Below are 23,673 nucleotides of genomic sequence, written 5' to 3' on the forward strand. Positions count from 1 at the left end.
GTTATATTTTATCTCTTGAAAATACTTAGGGTCTGTTTCACAATGTCCGGATAAGTTCCAAATAATTTATTTATTACTTATAGGTAGGATAAACAGTATTTTTGCGTTTCACGACAGTCATAGCGCTATTCGTCATGAAACGCAAAGTATCTTATTCGGAACTTTTATCTTTCGAAAAATTTATGTGTTGCATAGCTATTTGTTACTTTATCCATACATTGTGAAACAGACCCTTAGTCTTTTAGATGGATTTGAATATTTGCTGATTTTTAATAAATAAATCGTTTCCCCATTTAGCCCACAAACTTAGCAGGAAGCTTTCAAATTTTTCCGCTCTAATTACGTGACGGCTTTATGTCGTCCGCGTACAGAATTTATAATTAATGAGGACAAAACGTTGATGCCCAAAACGCAAGGGCCATGTAAAAACGCAAGACGCTTCGTCGTTATTTATTACTTTCGGCAAAGGTTCAACAAGAAAATACGGAAAATAAGACATCCATGTCATGTCGGCCATTTGAAATTTTGCGGACCGTTGGTTTTTGCTCGTCGCGGTCGTTTTGGTGCATTCTCAAATGTTTTTGAATTGCTATCGGCCGGGACATTAGCATAGCCAAACCGTTTTTGTGTTTTATCTCTGCTCTTCAATTTACTATGGTAAATTCGAAACAACCATTAAAAAAATTGAAGGAAATCATAACTTTTACACATTACCAAAAACATCGTATCATCTATCAAGTTAATTTATTTTTTCCAAACTGCCTTGGCTTTTTGCAGCTGTAACTTTTTAAATACGAGAGATTTTTTTAAAACCGTGAATTACAATAGCAAACATACACAATTCAAATCCTACCTCTATTAATAGTATTAAAAAATATTGTGCCAATCACAAATATAATTAAAAATGATTGCGCATAAGGAACTCTCTAGATTAACGAATAAAGTAACATATTTACGTAAGACATTTTATATCTTTAAGCGAAAAATTCTTGTATATATATATATATAACATTCCGAGACCTAACCTATTCCGAGATTATATATATATAATTGGAATCTCGGAATAGGTTCAAACAATTTTCATGAAATTTAGTACACGGGGGTTTCGGGGGCGATAAATCGATCTAGCTTTCTAGAATCATTTGTAGAAAATGTCATTTTATTCGTGTTTTCTTAACTTAAACATAGGATTGCTCGTTTAAAGATGTCACTCAATTAAAAACTTAATATTAATATCTTTAATTGATAATTATATTCATAATTCAACATTTTACTAGTATGTAATTCGTACTCAAATATAATTTCCAAAAAACACAATTTATAAAAAAAACTACTTCTAATAATACCTATACAAGATAAAATATAATTAAAAATGTTTAAATGCCTAGCAATATAATTATTTAATGAACCAGAATACATTAATTATTGCCCATTGGGTTTCAAAGGCGCAACTGAAGTTTGTACATAAATATTCAAGTCCGTTTGAGACATTGTGTAATAGCACATTTAAGGCCCAAATCGTGTCTACTATACCAAAATATGTTACTACATATTAAATTGTATACAGTATTTCTCGCTATTCGGTTTAATTATTAGATTTACAGATTATATCTCTGCCTGTCTGGGGCAAATTCAGGGGCTCAAATTTCTGTATCTGTTTCATGATATTTTTTTGGCAAGTATGTGATAGGCCTGACGTGAGTATCAACTCACCGTCGATTTTTTGGGCCTAAGGCAAGCCGGTTTGCTCACGATGTTTTCCTTCACCGTTCGAGCAAATGTTAAATGTGGACATACAATGAAGTGAGGAAGCAACCTACGACCCGACCGACCTTCAGAGCACATGCTAAGTGCGTCTCTCATCCACTAGGCCAACAACAATAAAATGGGCATAGGTATATCGCGTTAACCAATTATCTTAATACAGTAAAAAAATACGTTTTTTTGGATAACCTACCATTTAACCAACAATCTTACTTACGAAAGAATGCCATATATCAATATGAACAGATACAAAATTTATAAGAATAGTTATTCCCGCTCACATCAAAAATTTAATCAACTAAAATATTAAAACCACTCGAAAGTTCATGCTTGTATGTCAAAGTTCACGAAGCGCGACATTGCCCCGATGCTCGGCTTAGTCGCTTATTAAACTGTGATATCTACGCTCCAAAAGCACAATGCTTTAAGACAAAATTATAGTATCCACTGATTTTCAGCTTCATTTTCTTAAAAGCCCGGGTTTCATATGAACTTACTATTATATAGACGAAGAAACAACAAAACATTAGGTTTTAAGTAGTACACTTGTAGGTAGGACCGGCATGTCTTAAACCCAAAACGGCATGTTAGGCATTGGTTTATCACCTACTTGCCTATTCTATGCCTTCCGAACGATATTTTCCTTCATCGGAATAGACACATGGACAAAAAGTACATTGGTGCACAGGCGGAATTCGAATCTAAGACTTCAGGGATATAAGTGGCACGCCGAAGCCACGGACAAACATTTTAAAATACTTAATTATTTTAAAATTATTTATCAGCAATGAAACGTCGCTAACTAAGCGCAAAACGTCAAAATGCCTTTTTTATAGAACAAGGGGCAAACGGGCAGGAGGCTCACCGATGATAAGTGATATCGCCGCCCATGGACACTCAATGCCAGAGAGAGCGCGTAAATGGTTACCGCAAAAGCCTTATTAAATTTGAAAGTAACAAATAAATTGGCCTTTTTAACTTAAATTCCAAACGCAATGGCATTGTAATAAATGAGTGGCAATTTGTAGTGTTCCGCTACTGTAGAATAAACCACAACGGCACTGAATGTGCTTTACATTCGAGCATCACCGCGAAATTAGCCCGTGCTATCGTCTATCGTTTGTACACAGACCACATTGAATCGAACTAATTAGTTCAAACAAAACTATTTAATATTCATTCAATTTCCAGATACATACATTCAGATCGGTTTCTTTAAAGTTAAGAAATGAACTGTATATATACAATTAAAAACTGATTAAAATAATTAAATGGATCATCTCCTATAGATGTTTGTCTTAAGATTTTTTGCTTATATATACTTATTTTTAAATTAATATCTAATTTCGGAATACTACATTGTTTGTTTAGGTTAATGAGTAACATTTAGGATAACATTTAGTAACATTTAACACATATGATTTTTCGCACATTACGATTCTTTGTATTTAGCCTTTTTTGTTATAAGAAATCTATCTGAAAATTAAACAGAATCTCAAGAACTCAAACAGAATGTGATGAGATTTCTAGACTAATTTTCTTAAACAAACTAAGACTACTAGTAATATTACTACAAACTAGTAATATTACTAGAACTTTATATATAATTTTATATGATACAATATATATATATTATATATAATATGCTTGTATCATATAAAAATGACAACATATTGAAACAAGAAATATTTTTACCACTTACCTTTGAGTCGCTAATCAGCCTCATGTACACAATTAACTATATTTCAACAGGAAAATAAACAACACAATAATCACAACAAACAATGTTTAAACTAAACATAACCTATTTCGAACTGACTTAATTTTCAATGATTTTCTAAAATAAATCGTATTACATTAAAATATCATGAAAGAAATTACTAAGCGTAATTTAAGTGTTATTCTAATTTAATTATTTTTAATAAACAATGCGACGCTTCACGCATAGACTCTGCGGTTGTCATGTCAGACTGTCAATTGTCGGTAGCCATTGTTTTTGCACATGCGCATTATTAGATTAATTCAATATCCGACGGAATGCGCAGTAACTTCACGCATCTGTTCAAGGCGGCTGATTTATTTATCAGTAGTATAGTATATTTTACTATTCGTAAAAAGTTTTTAATATTACGTTTTTGTAAGAATAATATAATTTTATCTGATAAGTACCTACTTGATGTAAAATTCGTGTTGGTATGATATGATGATATCTTATTTATGTAATCTATTTAATTACACTGACCTGAAACAGCAAATGGACAATAGTAACATTCCGTTACAATAGATTTCTGTATTAGAGTACAGTAGTTACAAGTTTAAGTAGTATTTATTACAAAAATAAGGCATCTAAAGAATCAAATCTATATGTACGTATATATGTACTATGTACTTATATTATACAACTTGGATAGGAGGATTAAAACATTTCTAACGAACGCTACCTCGATTCTGAGAGATATAGTTTTGTTTTGGAGAAAGGTTGCAGTGCTGTATAATGCCTTCAAAAACTCAACGATAGCATAATGTGTACTTTTATTTTGTCTACTTTTATGTTTAATCCGCAATGTATTCAAAAACTACTTTTAATTGTCACGGAATTTATTTTGGCTTCCACAGATATCTAGAATGGTTCAAGGGAAGTTAAGGTATATAATTTTTCAATGCAAATGTAAAGCTGGGACGGTAACTATAAAACTTTATGCATTTACATACGACGTAACTTAGCCTGTTGTAACAAAACACATAACACAACCTCCTGTGTTAATAAACCCTCCTTTCGCATAAAGCTAAAACATTTCGCCCTAAAATCATCTAACTTAAACCACTTAAAGCCCTTGTAATCTAATAAAACTGGCTTAAGCCCTGCAGGTAACCAGGAAAGTGACTTATGGTAAAACTTTTTGAACTAGCCCGTTGACGATACTGTCTTAACTTTTAATTAAATTTTGTGAAGCTCACTTTTTTCATCCAGGGAAACATTTATTTCATTAATAAATTATATTATTAAAGTCTAAAAATATGATAACCAACAAAGGATTTTCTGCGTTAAAACCAGGAATTATTTAATACTATAGCACAGAGCTTTATACATGCTACAGATAAAGAGCATTTCTATCGCTTATGTAGTTATTTTTATCTTCTACAAACAAACAAATTGGATGTTAAGAGGTAGTAGCTTTAACCAATAATAATATATGGAACATAAACAAATTTATTCATTAAAATGATTAAACTAACAAGCAAATATACATTTACGAAATTAAACACATCTCAATTACACAGTGTTCAAGTACAGCGCTGTACTAGGGAACATATTACTGATGCGTCGTATCCTAGATACTATTGGTTTAAGAAGTTTACACATGATTTTATAACTGCACATAATATTATATATTGTATTACAAATGAGTAAAATGTAATTCTTTAATATTTCAATAGCGTTACTATCAGCTGTAAGCTAGCTTTAACCTGTATGACAGCTGACAGGAACGCAATTATCATATATACATATTTGTTTTAATATTTACGTTAAAAAATAATACTGTCTAGTAACAAAAAGAACCTAAATGTCTCTTACCAACTTACGTGAGGGCAACGATAAACTATCTCACTCTATTGCTATATGTTTGCGTTCTCTGAAGTAGTAACCAGATTGCCAGAAAAAGTAAGGCAATTTCTGCCGCGCACCATCACTATGTTTAACCAACTGCTCACTGAAGTATTTCCGGACCAATTCCATTTAGGGTCGTTAAGAAAAGAGCGTAATAATTCTTAAAAGGCCGGCAGCGCGCTTGTGAACCTTCTGGCAGTGCGAGTGTCCAAGGGCAGTATTTTCTTAATCAGATGAGCCTCCTGCCCGTCTGCCTCTTGTTACATAAGAAAAGTGACTATTGAATGAATATATTCTAGAAATATAACACTTAGTACAATAAATAAACTGAAAAAACTTGAAACGCAATTTGTTGCAAAGTTAGATTGAAGACGGCGGAAATAAACTGATTTCAATCAGGATATTTTCTGTCAGACGAATTTCCCGATTTCACCATTTGCAAATGTGTATCGGAGATTTGACGTAAATTTTTTAATAAATACAATTCATTTAGAAAAACAATTATTGACATTTACTGCGGCTGAGTAATTAAGGCATGTGACATTCACACGACTGGATTTTGGGGAATACTGTTTAAAGGATATATGTCCTCACAATGTGCCAGTTAGGAGCTAATAAATATAACATATAGAAAAAAGGTCCATTGTTGATTGTAGTGAGTGAACGCGTCGTGCGGGTGCATAACATACTTTAGCCACTTTACGAATTGCTACGGGACATAAAAAAACAGCCAGCACTATTCACTATAGCTATTAACAACAACAATGTTTTTTAGTATATAATATTGTTTTTGCATGGCAAATTAATGAACATTCATAATACGTTTTTCATCAGTTTCGTTAGTCTGTTTATTTTTAAAACTAAAACGTGGTGTAATCGTTTAAAATTTTATGAAAACGTAACGAAATACTGTTTTATACTTATAAATATATAAATTAATTGAATGCGAAAGTAATTATTTAATTAAATTGTTTAATAATCGCGTTGTAAATTTTTTGTATAATATGGAATGCTAACTAGAGAATAAATAATTACTGATCATTGATTAATCTCCCCTAAAACTAGTTTCAGAGGATGGTCGCTCCAAATACATTCTTGAGTAGGGTAGTGCCTGTGGCTGTGTACCTTTAACGCTGGCAGCATTTCCTCACTGTATTGCGATACTTATTCGTTACGCGAAGATAGTACCAGCTCTGGAATCACCGGTACTGTCTACCAGGTGCTTAACTTAAACTTAAATCTTTAATAAGCGCCTTTAACCCCACGGCATAAGAGTCTCTACTCCAAAGGGAACAAAATGAAGTTAAGACTTATATTTGAGTCGTTTATTATTTCCCGTCTATTGGCAATCTAATTGATTGATGTGGTCTTAAGTCTTAAGTGATCTTATATTCCATAAAAGATTTTTTTTTAAGTGAAACTTATTTAAAAAATAGGTATAAATTTTTACAGGTGAACCGTCACGAAGATGTGCAGCGATTTAAAAAGTACACGCTATTAGTTGATGTATTCGTTACAGCAGTTACATATTAGAACTTTAGATGGCAATTCTGTCGCATAACCTATTTTTGTGTAAATAGTGTGAATACAGATATACAAAAACTTGAGACATATACTGGTACATGATCATCTATTGGGGCTTTTACCTTAGTAATTATTAATTTACAAACATGTTTCACTTCTGACATGTGTTCTTTGTACGCACATAGAAAGTACGCATTACTTTTTTTTAATTACAAATGTAGTCTTTGACCTGAGTGATAGCTAACAGACTGAATAAAATCGGGAGTACTCCAAAAAAAGTCATACAACTTTATTATTCAAGTGTTGATTGAAAAGGAACTAATTACTCTCATTAGCTATGAAGGCTGTAGGCGACGGGACAATATTTGTCCTGCCGTACCGCAAACACTGTTGGGCTGCAATGAACCCATTATAAATGAGAGCACTCAATTATAATTGTTTGAAGTATATATACATTGTAAAAGATATATTACTGTTCAACAATTCTATTATCCGGCGAATGTTTCTTGGTCGCGGTTTTGAACGAGCAACATGTATCCGTAAGGTCGTAGGTTCGAACTCTGGCTAAGCAGTTCTATATATCTATGCGCGCATTTAATACTCGCTGGGAGAGTAAAGGATAACATTATAAGGACTGGTATGTCTTAGACCCAAAAAGTTGAAGGCATGATCTTTGTCTATTATTAAAAAAATGAATACAGATAAATAGCTTATTAAAAAAATCAAATACACTACTACACGCAATACTCGTCGAGCCAGTTTGCTTATCTTGCCGAAGCTGCGTACAAATTATTTGAAGAAGTCTATTAGGTATAATGAACTTGAATTATTCCTATTACACAGTCGTCCACTGTCTACTGGAGTTTACTTTTCGTTGTTATCATGCCCAAAGTACTGCACGATTAGGATCGTTTCTTGTTGAAAGAGTTGAAATCCTTGCGGCCTGCAATCATCATCAGCGGGCGTATGGAATCTTTAGGGGCTATTCAACAATCTGTCTATTTTTCATAACAATATAAAATTATAACCTATGTTTTATGTATATACGTACTTATAATAAAATTTATCTGATCCTTTTCCAAATTCCGTACTAATTTCCTATCCAATAAACCTAATATTGCACTTCCTAACTTTTGTACATGGCTGACGCACAAACCGTGCAGGCCAAGAAAGGGGGAAAAAATCTCAAGTCGACAAGGCGTTTTGACACATTCTAATATAAAAAATAAATGCCTCTACCTATATAATATATACAACTAAGTCGTAAGCTTTTGATAAAGCTTTGAACGCTCTGCAATTACATAATTAAATTAATAACCTCGTTCCGAAATTTTGTGTGGCACATTGTTTTAAATTCATTGTGATGTCGACATTGCGTGATGTGAACATTTCTCGGAATATAAATTGGTGAATCATTAAAAATAGTGTTTTTTATTATCAGATCAAACTGAAATATTAATATGATTTCGCCACCTGGGGAGACCATTTCTTTCAATGACGGTAATTGTTATTTAATTACAAGTGGGGCTGCTTACATAATATTTTATCACGTAACTTAGTAAATTAATTTAGTTAATTACATTGCTTTTATGACAATGCTTTTTTAAATTAGAAAAAGGAACTATTGAAAAGAAATAAGAAGACATGTAGTAAAAATAAAAGTTTGCAAATTTTTGAAAACCTTTTATTGCTCCATTAAAAGGGGCGACTAGAGGTAACAATAATATTATAGGCAGTGTCTAATGGTTTAACAGTTATTAACTAATTTACAAAGGTTGGGCAACGGATTTTGGTGCGTGGGTTGCGATGTATTCAAGAGCTCTCAAGATGTAGTCTGGTACTGGCACTGGGGTTGGGAGATGGGCACCCTGAAACAATACAATTACAGTTAGTACAGTAAAACAAATTCCTTCATATGAAAACTATATCATTTATAGTTAAGCTTAAACTAAACTTGAACGGAATTGGAACGGATTTGAAACCATAGTGCCATTTGATCCGTCTCAGTAGCTAAATCGCAAAATTATGGTAATTGAAAAAACTCGTATTGTGAAGTATCATTACAATTATACTCCTATTAAATAATCTAGACATTCCTAAGCACATTTGTGACTGCCAGACAATGCCGCCTACCTAAACAGCAGTATGTACGAACTGGAATGTCAATTTTTGCAATGCAAGTGAATCATCTTTATTGCTTAAGTTACCTTGGAGGCGAATTTAAAGATTTATATTTTGTGACGTCATTCAGTGTTTCGGCTACTACATGACCTGGGTGTTTGCGATTAGTTAATACTTACAGTTGGCTGGTATCCGTTCTCGTTAGCGATGTAGTTAACAGCGTATACTTGACCATCAGGGCCAGTGTATGAGTTTGATCCTTGAGTTTCAATAGCTTCGTCCTCCTGTAGAAAGAAAAAATTACATTATTATTAGCTAATTATGTACATTGAATTTCGGTATCAAAGTTTTGATAATAGTTTGAGTGCGCTCACGCAGATAAGAATTTTTGTATAATAGTCTGGCGGTTAAGTAACCCTGTGGTTAAGTCACGCAGATTTTAAAATAAATTATTTTAAGAGCGTAAATTTACTTTGAAAACGACTTGAGAAAATGCAAAGGGTAAAATTTTCATTAATAGCTATTTAATATGTAAGGATTACATATTTATTTGAAGTGATTTATTTAATGAATTAATTTGTAATAACCTATAAATATGAATGTTAATAATTAATGTCAAACGAACAGGATTGTCTAAATAACATTCCGATCATCTATGAGGTCACGATGACACGCGGTAATAAAGTGACTTTTTAACCTGACCCGGCCTTCAACAAAATACCAAGGTCAAGTATTTATAATCATTAACATTTAAATATTTCGGAATGCGTGGAGCGAAAATTTGATGTGATTTAAATGTTAGCGTTAGGAGATTGATTAAGTGCTTTTTTGTGCGTGAAGACATCTAAATGTCTTACGAACATTTGATTCGGACATTTGTTGTGCTAGACTTGATAGAAGCGCTAACCATTGAAAGCCTTTTTCAATAAAACGATTCTAATTTACTCTCGCAAAAATTGGCGGATTTTCTAGAGTTAATCGTAGGAATATTGGTTTATAATCTTTTGAATAACAAGGAGCTAAATTTTACTAATAATAATTACCTAATAAAATGCGATCAAAATTTTTACAACAATGTGTGAAAATACAAAAAATGAAAAATATGAATTTTATAATTTTTCCTTGCTCTTAATGAGAAAATTCAAACAGTCTCTCAAAAGGAGCTCTTCCAAAGAAATATATCAAAATCCATCAGTTTAATACTCACGCGGCCAGCGTTCTTCAGTACTCCACTCTCTTGGGCCTTGATGCCGTTGCTGGTCTCGTAACCGTATTTGTACTGGTCTGGGAAGACATCAGCATCTTGGCTAACGATTTGGGCGTCAGTGTCGATGTTGCGAACAATGTGGGACACGTCGGCAGCGGCGAGGGCCACGAAGGCGAGGATTGCTACGAAGGATTTCTGTAAAAATATTATTCAATAGTCATAGTCATAGTCATAGTCACAGTCATAATATCTTTATTCATTTAGGTAAACATGTACACTTATGAACGTCAAGAAAAACAAATTAAATTAATCGTAAATTTACATTTACCACCAGTTCGCAAGTCAAGGGCGTAGAGCGGGTAAGAAGAACTGGCAAGAAACTTTCCGCCACTCTTTTCAATCGCCAAGTATAAAATAACGCTGGCTACCCTAGATTTGGACCCTGGTCTGCCATACATAAGTTGACATAAGTGGCTTTAATAATATATTAAATCGTGAATATATATATTTAATTCTCAGAAAGATTTTGTAAATTTAAGAAAATCAAATATAAGAAATAAAAAAGCTAAAATTTTTGGTTAGAAAAATTGTTGAGTTACATTAATATTTATTGAAAATTAAAGTTTATAAAAAATTAAAAAATAATTAATTTAACAAAAATCGATGAATTATAATGTTGATGCGTTTGCTTACCATGGTTTGTGTCAAGTTAACAGGCAATGTCAAACTATGATCGTAAGATAAATGTGCCGCGTTTTATACTCGACCGAGATGATTCGATTATGGCTTAGTATCGTAATTTGCATTATTTTGCAAGAAAGAATTTGATTTTGGATGTTACAAGGTGAACGCGATATTGGTTTTTCGGATGCTACCCGCCGCGACTACTGGTTTAATATGTCATATTAAATAAAAATTAAAGTTTCTAAAATAAATTAATTTGGCTAATAGATTACCTATTAATTTAGTATAGGGAATTGCCATGCTTATAAATAAAAAAATAGCCAGGAAATGCTGCCAGCAATAAAGGTACAATGTCACAGGGACCAATCTTTAAAAAAAAAATATTTTATTTATTTAATTCCAATTATTAATTATTGTTATTACTATGTAGGTTAAGATAGTAAATACTGTATGTGTGTCGGCAATACATATTTTTGGAATAAAAAAAATGTTTTATATGTAGTATTGTCTTTTAATAACTTAGCTTGTACAATTCGCGTCACAGTGAAATAGTAAGAAAACTCTTTTACTATTTCACTGTGACGCGCACGCGAAACGTCGGATAAATTTATAATTATGTTAAATAATTATAAGTTTACAATAATACATAGCAATGCGGTAAAAAAGTGTTTTCTTTAAATGCTTTATATGTTATAAAGGCAAGGTTCCCGCCCTACAAGCTTTTATAATGATGATTAATGGTGTAGCTTTTTTTAATTTGATTCTTATACGAATAATAAACACTGTATAAACAATGGCGTGAATCATAGTAATTTATGTGAGATGTCTACATTTCATAGGAAATCTAAAAATATATGAAATATTTATATAGTAAGTGTGTAGCTGACGACATCATAACAGTATCTGGAAAAACTTTCCAACACATAAGTATAGCAATAGAAGAATCATATTTTGCCTATCAGACCAGAGGAGCTAAATGACACCCCAAACCTTTAATAAGTGAATTAATTTGGTTTTTTTTGTATTATTTAATTGAATTAAGATGTTCAGAATCTTAGTCAATAAGAAAGACACGTAAAAACTAGTGATAGAGAATAATTGGACATCTCAACCATTGTAACGTGCTACACCACTAATCCACCAATAAACCATTGGCACACCATCACACACACACAGCAACAAAAGTCTTAAAAAATGGAATGGGGGAGGGAATTTCTTTTGAGAGCATCAAAACAAGGTTCATAATTTGGGGCACCCTAATAAAGATGGTGGACACTTAAAGCCATCCGTCAGCGACGTGATGCTCACGTTCTTCATCACTTCCTTATACCATCCTGTTCAATCTTAAACTTCTATCTATCCCCTCTCCTACCTCAAAAACGATTTTAATTTTTTGGGAGGCCAAAGCTATTGCTAACGCTTTTCCATGAACAATATCCTAGAATTCCCATATCATAACTCTTCCTTTCCTTTGAAGTTCTCCGCAGTGGAATGGAATTCACTTCCCGCTCTATTTAGTTAGCTCCCTCCCTATATTCCTTCAAATCTCTACTACACAAATATTACCTGTCCACATAGTATCTCTAAGTTTCGTACTAAAATGAAAATTATCGTGATTCATGTGCACTTTTTTTTTCTTGTGTCCTTTTTTAATATTGTCCTGATCGCTGTTTACACATACATATTTTGATTACCTGGTCCTTTTTAATATAGTTTTGTCAATATAGCTGTGTCTAATATATTTTTATACTTCTTGCTTACCTGATCTAATTTACTTTTCTTTTTTCACAGTGGTTGCCTAGAAGAGATTGCTTCAAAGTCAGAGGCCCCTCCTTTTCACATAAATATGTCATTTGTATTATATTTCTGTAATCAACGAAGTATAAACTAACAACGAATTCATGAAATAAATAAAATATACATAATATATAACGCCTATACCCGTGAAAGGGTCCAATCTATGATGAAGGAATTAGGATATAAGAAGAACAAGAGAAATATATATATATATATGTATTTTTCGTTAAGTGTATATTTTAATTTTTGTAAAGATTGGACAAAAACGGGCTCAATTATTATTATTATGTCATGCATGCTTACATAACTCTTATTTAAAATTCTACTTTTTGCAGTTTTATAGTTAAACAGTTCTCTTATTTATTAATGTAAAAAGCATGCCGTTATAAAGCTTTCTAAAATGCAATTATTAATTATTTATAAATTTGAATAGGAGTTAAATTAGGGTATTTTTATATGAAGTATCGTTATCTGGGTAATGGGGCGGATAATTCACCTTCATTCATTTTTGTTTTACTCAACATGTTCGATCCCAGGTTCTTATGCCTCAACACGGGATCAAAATCCTTTAGGGTTTTAACCCGGGATTCGAACTAAGGGATTCCAGTTCAGCTTCTTAACACAAGGCATATTGAAAAGTATTTTATTATCTGTAGTAATTCATCGACATATCAGGTGTCGAATAAATCCATTTATGGTTGTATAAAACGATTTGGAAGAACACCTTGCGAAACACTTATTGATTTTTCTTATCCAAAATATATTTCCAAATATTATAAATACTGAATATAAGTAAATTGTATGTTTGTCTCATTGTCAAAATGGATTGAAGATAAAATTTATTTTTACGTAAGTATTTTTCTCTAATGTTTAGAATAGACTGCCAGACGTAGACGTACAGATTTTTATGTTTTTCCCAAATTTAAATATGGAATAAAATCTTGATATTTTATTAATGTATAATCCCTCTAGTAGAGTACTCCTAACATGTAATGCATCGGTGGTTTCAACTGTACTAGGCTGCGCCAGGAAAGCACTAGCTCCGTGGTATTGTCAACCAGCCATCTGATTAAGTTCATCATCTCTACAACTTTTGTTTGCTTGGTCGAGTATTTGACCCATAAGTTTGACAACGATTATAATGACCAGCGCTGTGGAACACTCTGCTCCTCAGCATAATGCTGTGCCAGGGCCATTTACAGCCACAGCACACACGCAATATATGCTTGAGACGGGCCGAAGGGGAAAAGGAAAAAAATAATTTACCTCTTTCTTTATATCTTTTATTTAATTTTTTTCTCTTTGATTACTGCTGTGTTGTGTATTTATGTGCGTGTGTTTTGTTTGTAATAAATAATATGTCTATGTCTATGTCTATAAATATCTTTTATTATGATTATGAAATTGTGCGTTGTCACTTAACATCAGGTGAGCCTCCTGCCCGTCTGCCTCTTGTAAAAAAAAAACACAAGACATACATGATGATCCAGTAGATAATCGTCCTTCAGAACAAATAAATTTCATATTGAAATAATTTCAAATTAGTTGTATTGACCTTTTATTTTCTACACTATATCTCTTTTTATATATCCGTCTACATATTTTTTATCACATAGGTATAATTTTCCTTGTAGCGATGAATATATAATTCCAATATTAGAAATAATAATTCGAATAATTCTGAATTCTATGAACGAGCTTAATTTGATAGTGTTAAACAGGTTTAATTTTTAAAATATTGTGTCTCTAGGTAACACAAGGTCGAACTCTTTTAAATATCTTCTATATTCACCTGTTTTGAATTTATATCTGGTTTAATTAATTGTCTTTGATTATAACAAAAAATTCATTTATCTTCTATATCGAAACAAATATTGTATTGGTATTTAAACCCAGAGTCTGTGTTACCAGACCAGTATACCATTGAGGTAACTTTATAATACTGAATATTTACATTGTTTACATTTTTATTTATTTACTATATTGTATTAAATAATACAAAAAAAGTGTGTGTTACACGCGTTAAAAGTTATACTTCCTTGGCGTATGGAAAAAAACTAAAATGCAGTAGTGATTAACGATAAATATTAAAATTAATCAAAAAGTTTTTATTTAAATAAAAATATATTAGTAAATACTATCACCGTCGTATATGAAATTTATTTGAAAACACTCTTTAATTGTATTGTTACGTAACACGTGTTCTAAATATAAAAATACTAAAATATACAACCTGAACATAGTTATCAATTTCCATGCCACCTAGACCTAACTGTATGATGTCGTTAATAATAATAATAGTCGTTATACCATACAAAAATGTATGTATATATATATATATACCATACAAAAATAGGGATTTATTTATTTATTTTTAGTTTAGTTCGTTATTGTCAGAAGGTTTTTTGAAAGAAAATTTAAAAATACCAATAATCCTGACTTGTTACAATAACAAATCTATGGGGTATTTTATAACTTCATTGAAATAGTATTCTATTGCATCATATCTTTATATATATAATCCTACTATACGAGTATATATCACGGAACTCCTCTTAAACGACTGGACCGATGTAAATGAACTTTTTGTATGTATTTAGGTGACTCCCTGGATTGTTAATATACACAAATCATGGCGAAAGATGGCGCTGTAGTTAGGTATCTAGGTTATTTATTTTTACTGCAACTAAATATCAGTTTTTTTAATATCCTAATTGCTTGAAATATCATGCAGGATAATGTCTGTCGAGTCCGCTAGTTGTTAATAACATTAGTTACTTGCTGCAAAAGGTGAAATCGATTCAATAGTTCTTTTTAAAAATAAACTTTAAATAATCGTAGGTTACGAAAATATTCATGATGATTGCAAGTTGCAATCATACAATTTTTTTCCAAAATAATTTCGGAATATTTTAAAAATGCTCTCTGATATCCATCATTTACTAACGAGCGTGTCGTGCTGAATACAAGTAGTGATTGTATGAAAATTTTGTACGTTAACCATCATTTGGATGCAGATAGGGACTTGTCATTAGAAAAGCTTTTCATGCAGCAATGCATTTGTTCTAACGATACAATCAGTACACGATAACAATTACTTTTAATTTTTTGAAATGTTTTCGAATCAATTTTGACAAGAAACGGGCGTAATAATTAAAAGTCCCGCTTAGAAAAAACACAACTCTTTTTGTGCAATAGGAGTAATCATTTTAGTAAACAAGTGTAATATAGAAGCCTGTACAGCTCCGCACTCTTAAAATCTCTAATCTAACGTACTTATGTATATCTTCTAACACACCATACACACTATTTGATAGACAGAGATAGAAGATTCGTTAAAACGTATGGCTTTTTATGTTCATCTATAGACAAGAGTATCCCAGGCTGCCAACTTCATCATCTCATAATCATAAAATGCTCTGTGCTGTGTTTAACAGAATATTATAAATAGAATTCTTTGAGACAATAATATATTTATTTCAAGAAGGCAAACATTAAGTAATACCAATTTTCACCCACATTGCCAGAAGGCTCGTAAGTGCGTTGCCGGCCTTTTAAGAATTAAAACGCTCTCTTAGAATCCTTTAAAACAAATGTTTAACAATAAACATTCGGTTATTTGAGATAATAATTTAAAATTACAAATCAAGTATCACCTTCACGTTTAGTTTTTTACAATAATTGGTAGATTGCTTTTTGCTAATCTAAAACACATAAATTAAGTAATAGGTCAAGTGTTAAGCTTGATGCCTAACATGACATTTCAATACTTCGACACTAATAATTAATGTTTTTTTTTTATGTCTAGACAAATATTTGCGAGATCAGTTGGATTTCTGTATTATACTTTGAAATATTTCAATTTAATTTTACATGTACTATTTCAATGTAATGTTGTTTGTTGTTTGTTGCAATTGTAATGTCAATGTTGGGAGGTGACAGCGTGCGACATATCAGAGGTCGTAGGTTCGATACCCGGCTGTGTACCAATGGAGTTTTCAACTATGTGCGCATTTAACATTCGATGAAGAAAAACATCGTAAGAAAACCGGCTTGCTTAAACACAAATAGTCGACGGTGTGTGTTAGGCTGATTACGTACTTGTCTATTAGATTAACAAATGATCATGAAACAAATACAGAAATTTGAGGTCCGGAACTAAAAAGGTTTTAGCGCCACTGTTTTTATTTTTATTTTACTCAAGTGTACGCAAACAATAACAATACCTAACTATCGATACTAGCTATTGATATATTTTGTGATATACAAAAACATATATACGAGACACAAGAAAGCTGTTTTTAATGAGTTTAAAGTTCTACCTAAAATATATTAAGAGCTTTATACGTTACATTAGTAAAACTAACGTACTATTCTTTTACCAAAAGTCATAAATTTTATATTTTTGTTACTATACTTACTACTTTAAAAATAACTAGAAATGTATCAATTTTAGTTTCAAAAATTCTTTAATATGTTCAACTACAATTAAAAGTGCTACAGGTCCTGTGTAGATTAATTTCCTGGAATGTAACAAACTTATAACTAACTAAGTTTTTAAAAGCCGTATTGCTCTTTTTAAAAACTTATAAAGAAATGTATCAGGTTAAGAAAATCGTAAATATTGTTTAATTGCATAATAGTTTGATAATGTTTTTGAATCATAATAATAGAAATGTATTAAAGTTACTTAAATAAGCGAAAATATTCATACTAACTTCTATACAGAAACTTACCTCGACATTGCCGTACATTCATTCATCATGTGATTTTAAAACAAAATAAAACGATGGTTAACTAATTCAGACTTTATTGCAATACTTCAACGTGACATAACAATCCAGACAAATTCCTTAAATCGTGCTTAGACCTTCTTGGCTACAGTTTGGACGAATGGTGTGTGGCTGGCGATGTACTCTTGGGCGCGGAGAACGTGCTCGGGGACTTTGGGGACGTGGCTTCCCTGTAACAAACATATATATTAATAAATTGTAATTATCCAGTGCAAGCTCAATATGGGCATAATTGGTCCCTCAGATTCCAACCGTTTATTTATGTTATTTATTACGTAACCCTATAGCTAACAAAAGTTATACATGAAACAAACAATTACACTTAAAATATAGCCAGAGATGGAATACATATTATTTACCTACAAAAAGGTTTACAAATTGTATAAAAATTATTCATTCATTTTAACTAAGAGACCTAATTTGGCTATTTTTGTGATGGTGTAAAAGGGTAAGTACGTTAAGGTGTATTTGTTTTATGCACATGATGCAGGTGATTTTGCGCTACGGATATTCTTAATACTTCTTTTAACCATATTCCGCGATTGCTTAAACAAGTCAATGCTTAAATATTGGTTGTTGTATCTTAAATATTGGTCGGTCGCGCTGCGCGATACAAAACTGAGTTTTGCATAGTTTGTGTTGTGAGGAACATAAACCAAAGCACGACTACGAGTCTGATTGGCTTCTTTGATAATTCTTTTTAGAAGTGTCTCTGATATATGGACGTTATTCTGACAACAATGCTTTGTGTCAGACTCAAAAAAATCACCGATAGTTCTGTACTGTTACGTTATATTTTCTATTGTAATCTTGCTTCAGAACTGCCTATAAGAGTGAGTTAAGTTGAACTTACGGTTGGCTGGTATCCATCTTCGTTGGCGACGTAGTAAAGCTCAACTGGGGTACCGTCAGGTGCTGTGTATTTCACGTTGCCTTTAACTTCGAGGGTAGCGGCTTCCTGCAAAAGAGAACACGGTGATTATGCAAAACATTGGGCAGTTCTGCTACTTATATGAAAAAACAGTTTCTGTGAATACGATTACGTACTATCTAGTATGAAAGTATCATCAAAGTCAAAATAACTTTACTCAAAGGTAAACAAGTCGTAGAAGAAGAGCGTAGAGCGGGCAAGAAGAACTGCCAACGCCCCGCTATTATTAACAAAACTCTGCTTTTATTTTTAGGCTAAAAGTTAAATACTAAAGTAAAAATAAAACCGTAACGTAAGTACAAGTTAAACATATATAATTATACGACTGATACATACATAGAATTTTCCCCAGATATATCGTGTTAATAAAGACAAGAATGTCACAAATCAATATAATTTGGATTAAGTCAAGTCGATTTTTTTATAAGATAAGGTCGTCCATCACAGTCATAATATTTAATATCAATTAGGAAGTATTACGCCATCGTTAACGAAAAATATCAAACCAAAACCATAAACAATATTTTACATACATTAACGAATCGTAGATTACCATTTAAATCTTTGTTTTATCCTTGTCAAAGAAAGAGCAACAATTCTAATAAAATAAACTGTAAATTAACAACTTGAGCTCTTTCTCTACTTATTAAGGGCTTTACTGCGTTAGAGTTTCGTTTATAATTAGATAACTTTCTCAATCTGTGGAGATTGAGTTGCTGTAAGTTAAAATTAAATCAACTATTTCTTAATGTGGCGTTTGAAATCCTTAAGGATTGCATGACATCAATCACTGCATTGTAGAAACCATTATTTATTACACAAATACTGTACTTCCAATTGGATTTTTTAAGTAAGTTTTGACGGGTATAGTGTAATTACAACACAGACGTAAAGTTTGTTTATGTAAGAAATAACCAATGGAACTACTGAATTATTATTTCACCGCAGATTTATTATTTTTAGCGAACTAGGTAGAATAAACAGATCTGATTACGAGAGATTTCAGTCTTTCTAGCTGTATTGAGTCTTAATGTAATTGAATAATTGAGTGTTAAACTAATCTATGGACTTGATAAATATGGTGAACAGGTAGTGTATATGCCTCCCCCAACTGGCTTAATTGGCCGTTCAATGAACAACCTAGCCTTTTAACAGCGGCCTGGAAGATGTTCCGCCAGTTGATTAAACAGCTAGGCAAATGACTTGGATCGATGACTGATGATTATTTTAAATTTAATTCCACTTTCTGTTCTCTCATATCTCAAACTCAAAATGAAACTTTTGTTTTTATATATAAATTCCCCAATGTCCTCTATAAGAAATTTCCCAATATATATATATCCATACATACAAATACATATATTACATACTACATATTATTTCTGTTTTTGATTGAATCAAAATATTCTTATTTATTTATATGTGAGAATATTATTTCTTTAATAACACTTACGCTGTTGGGGTTCTTGACAACACCTTGGGCTTCCTGGACGATTCCGTTGCCGGATTCGAAGGCGTAGTTGAATCCGGTGCCATCAGGGTTGTTCTTAAAGTCGGACCTGACGATGGGGACCTGGTAGTCGGGGGTCAAGATGTGAGACACATCAGCGCTGGCACAGGCCACGGCGACGGCGAGAACGATGAGGAATTTCTGTAAAACATTTACAAAATTTTATTTTTAAAATAACAAACTAATGTATGAAAAAAAAAATCTACTTGGATTATTTTGATATGTATTAATGTCATCAATATTATTGATGTAATTTATTTAATTAAATATAATAAAACTTCAAGCTCTTACCATATTGTTAGTTATGAGAGCTCGTAATGAACAGTGTCTGATTGAATACTCAGGACATCTTTTATAGGTAATCCAAAATCGAGAATCGAATTTATTATTATCTTGTTTTATGCGAACTTGTAGCGTCTGGTCATAGAGGATTTTGCACAGATGCACCAACGTCCTTTAGTAAAACCGTATTAGGATATTAGACTACGAATATTTATCTTCATTTTGAATATACTTTTAGGCTAAGAGTTTTACAAATACGGTATCTAAATGTTATATATCTTTAAGTGCGTAAAACTTTAAAAAATTCAATTTTAGCATCAGATTTCTGAAATTGTTTTATGATCATTTGTCGATGTAGGCTGACACGTCATCGACTTTCTGGCAAGCCGGAAAAAACTTAAATATCTGAGATCGTAGGTTCGATCTCGATCTAGATTTAAGTCGCACGCTGAAGCTACTAGGAAACACAGCTTCTCTAGTGCAAATAATTTAACAAAATACGCACTTCTTTACCAGTACTAAATATAGTGAAATATCATTATTATATGCAATATAGTTAATATAATATAAAGTATACACTATGACTATAAATAAAAGACGACAACATTATTAATAGAAAAAAACACAAATCGGTTTAAAGCTCACAATCAAGCTTTCAATGTTGGTTATGTCCGTATCTGTAATATTTTTCTTTGACGGAAAGGATATTATTAAATGAGTATGTGATATTTGAATACACTTAAACAAATAGGTAAATGGACCCCGAAATCATTAATTCAAGGTCCATCCTTACTATCTTAAAGTAAAGGTGATGTATAAAAACTTGTCTTTGACCTTTGATGTCGTAAAATTAACTTTCAAGTTGAAACTTGTATAATTTGTTGTGTGCCATGTCTAGATTTTAATCAGTAGACAAAAATCTATGAACACTGTAGTATTTTGGTCGGTGCTCAAAGTATAATCAGGGACTTCCATCACCATGACTTTTTTAATTATTTTTGTTTGGAATATACGCATTGTTAAAATTGCTAAACTTTTACCTATATTATTACAATTTAAACAAAATATTTTATTTAGAAACGGACTTGTATGCCATGTTTACTTGCCTTAAATTTGACATAAATATAGATAACTTAATAAAAATATTTACGACAGTAGAACCAGAATTTCCTAAAGTAATTTGAATTTAGAACATTAAGCTACTTAAAAGGATAAAACAATTTGCTCTGAGATTTTTTCAAAACTCGTTTAGAATGTTTTTAATTTTATAACCTGTATAATTCAGATCTATAATGATCTATTCCCATAGTTCTAATAGATGCTCGATACAATCGTGGTATTGTGACATAACAGCTTTCATTATATAGAGATATTTACAGTTTAACACATTGATTACTTAAACAATGGATACTACGTAATAGCCAGAAACCAAAACTTTTTATGGTGAATTTTGATGAAGTTCATATGAATGTTTGAAAATATGTATGAACCTAAATTATTATTTTTATTGAAAAGCGAGAGAACTAGCGATGGAAATGGTTTAAAAAATGAACGGGACGCTCGCGCGGATCCGAGTGAGCGGCACTGCTACTATGACCCCGCTCTACTCGGATCCGAGAAAAGAGCACTTGCACAAGCAGTGTTAAGGTAAAACATACGAAAAAAGTGAATCAACTCTTTTAAGCAAAAATATCTCAAGTTTAAATTGTTATATTAAAAGGTCATGTATTGAAAATATATTTTTGAAATAGTTATTTATTTTTAGACACTTAATTATAATTTATAAGTCCCTTCCGTAAGTTATTGACAAAGACGTATTCTTAATTTAATATAAAACAGTTATATATCCTTAACAGAATTATGAATAAAATTAATCAGAATCCAGAATTCGTACGCTCTTGAAGGATTCTATGTCTAATTGATTCGGAAATTCAGTCCACATTGTAGTGGATTCAAATACTTTTCTTTACTAAAAACGAATTCTCCAATATTTTTGTCTGTTACATTTTCAACATTTTTTTTTCATGTAATAACTGTTATAATTAAATTTTTATGTGTTTTTCCTTTTGTCCTTACTTTAGTTTTAAATCTTACTATAACTAGCGGAAACAATAAATAAGAAAAAATATAATAGCACTTCCAGTCATCATTTTTTAGGGCTTGAACAAATTGACGAGGCAGGCTCTGAAGGCTAATCTTGCTGCAGTTATAAATAATTTACTGAACTGTTTCAATCTTACCTAAATTTATTACGTAATGAAAACATTGTGATAATTGTAGATAGAAGAATAAAAGATACGTATAATACAAGTAAAATACATAGAAGAAACGATAACATATGCTGTCTTTTGAATTAAAGCCTTTCTTAATATTTATTATTATATGTACTTTAATCGTTTATATTAAATTTGATATTGTTGGTTTTTGAAAGAGGAAAATGACTAGATTAGATTTTTATTTATACATACACTACATTATTACAAGCGTTAGCCAAAAAAACATAACTACACAGATGATACAAAAAATATTTTACAAGATGGCGCTACGCGAACTCTTTTTCTGTATCAGAAATATTATGCATAAAACTATAGATTAACTTTATCCATACATTGTGAAACAGGCCCTTAATAAGCTAGCTAAGATATAATACAAATTAATACGAATAATTATTTTATTAAATTCTATAGCATGTAGTCCCAGCCACAAAAGCCTTTTGTCTTTTGTTTAAATTACGCAACTTTGAGCAAAACAACGTTTAACAACATCATAAACATCCTTCGGCTTTTAAATTCGAAGAAAATTATTTAGTTTTTGACCTAAAATTGTATGAAATTCTTTTTATATTTCGTATTAGGATAATTCAAGTTGTTGTTTCTATCCATCTTTGGTAAAACATATACACAAAAAATACGAAAATATTTTGAACTTAAATTAACAATTTCACCCTCAAATTCAGAGACGAACTAATTGTGACACTCGTATGAAAAAGCTAATTGTATTTTAACATAGTCTTGATATTATCGTATTGGCATAATCTGTAATCGGTAATGTCTGTATTTCTGTAAAAAATAAAAAATAAATACTGCACAAATATCGCACAGGCGAAATTGTAAAAATGTTGCGTTCGGTGGTACTTCGAATTACAATCAATCACAGACACTGTGATTATATAACAGTTAACAGTTACATTAAGTATTAATATTTCAATAATACAGTGTTGTAAGCGACCACAGCTTGAGCTACATAAGATACAAAAAATTGGGATAATTGCCCATCAATCACATAATATCTAGTAGGATGTGCAACTTGATATTTTTCTATGTTGTAAGTAACAAAAAGTTTGAAAGTTATTAACTGTAGCGACCTACTTAGCAGAGATTCGCTTTAACTTTTCTTTCTATATGTGTAGTAAAACTTTTCGCAGAGAAGGAAAATATTTAGGGAATGTTT

At 31.5% G+C, this 23,673-nt stretch overlaps 3 protein-coding genes across 3 annotated transcripts in view; all 3 read right to left on the reverse strand.

Moving 5' to 3' along the window:
* The window catches only part of LOC110999218 (putative polypeptide N-acetylgalactosaminyltransferase 9), a 141,734-nt gene extending 138,249 nt beyond the window's left edge, over positions 1-3,485 (reverse strand). Inside the window, exon 1 of the mRNA XM_045630996.1 lies at positions 3,467-3,485. The gene's annotated coding sequence lies outside the window, so the exon portion shown is untranslated. The remainder of the gene's footprint in view (positions 1-3,466) is intronic.
* A 5,083-nt stretch (positions 3,486-8,568) lies between these two features.
* LOC110995231 (cuticle protein CP14.6) lies at positions 8,569-11,049 on the reverse strand. Its single transcript, XM_022262292.2, has 4 exons — positions 10,920-11,049; positions 10,227-10,421; positions 9,199-9,303; positions 8,569-8,766 (listed from the first exon to the last, which is right to left on the reverse strand). The coding sequence occupies exons 1-4, from the start codon at positions 10,920-10,922 to the stop codon at positions 8,665-8,667; spliced, it is 405 nt and encodes a 134-aa protein (XP_022117984.1). The 5' UTR covers positions 10,923-11,049; the 3' UTR covers positions 8,569-8,664.
* A 6,451-nt stretch (positions 11,050-17,500) lies between these two features.
* LOC110995232 (larval cuticle protein LCP-17) lies at positions 17,501-20,355 on the reverse strand. The gene is made up of 4 exons (XM_022262293.2): positions 20,233-20,355; positions 19,885-20,082; positions 18,354-18,458; positions 17,501-17,670 (listed from the first exon to the last, which is right to left on the reverse strand). Exons 1-4 carry the CDS (start codon positions 20,233-20,235, stop codon positions 17,572-17,574), a joined length of 405 nt encoding a protein of 134 aa, XP_022117985.1. The 5' UTR covers positions 20,236-20,355; the 3' UTR covers positions 17,501-17,571.
* Between the last annotated feature and the right edge of the window lie 3,318 nt (positions 20,356-23,673).

Source organism: Pieris rapae, chromosome 14 (genome assembly GCF_905147795.1).
Source record: "Pieris rapae chromosome 14, ilPieRapa1.1, whole genome shotgun sequence".
Lineage (NCBI taxonomy): Eukaryota > Metazoa > Arthropoda > Insecta > Lepidoptera > Pieridae > Pieris > Pieris rapae.

Excerpts from the sequence above, each read along its gene's own strand:
- LOC110995232 (XM_022262293.2), bottom strand. Across the intron at positions 18,459-19,884 it reads TTGTCAAGAACCCCAACAGC|GAAGCCGCTACCCTCGAAGT; the intron begins GTAAGTGTTATT and ends TCTCTTTTGCAG. Across the intron at positions 17,671-18,353 it reads AAGATGGATACCAGCCAACC|GGAAGCCACGTCCCCAAAGT; the intron begins GTAAGTTCAACT and ends TGTTTGTTACAG.
- LOC110995231 (XM_022262292.2), bottom strand. Across the intron at positions 9,304-10,226 it reads TACTGAAGAACGCTGGCCGC|GAGGACGAAGCTATTGAAAC; the intron begins GTGAGTATTAAA and ends TTCTTTCTACAG. Across the intron at positions 8,767-9,198 it reads AGAACGGATACCAGCCAACT|GGTGCCCATCTCCCAACCCC; the intron begins GTAAGTATTAAC and ends GTATTGTTTCAG.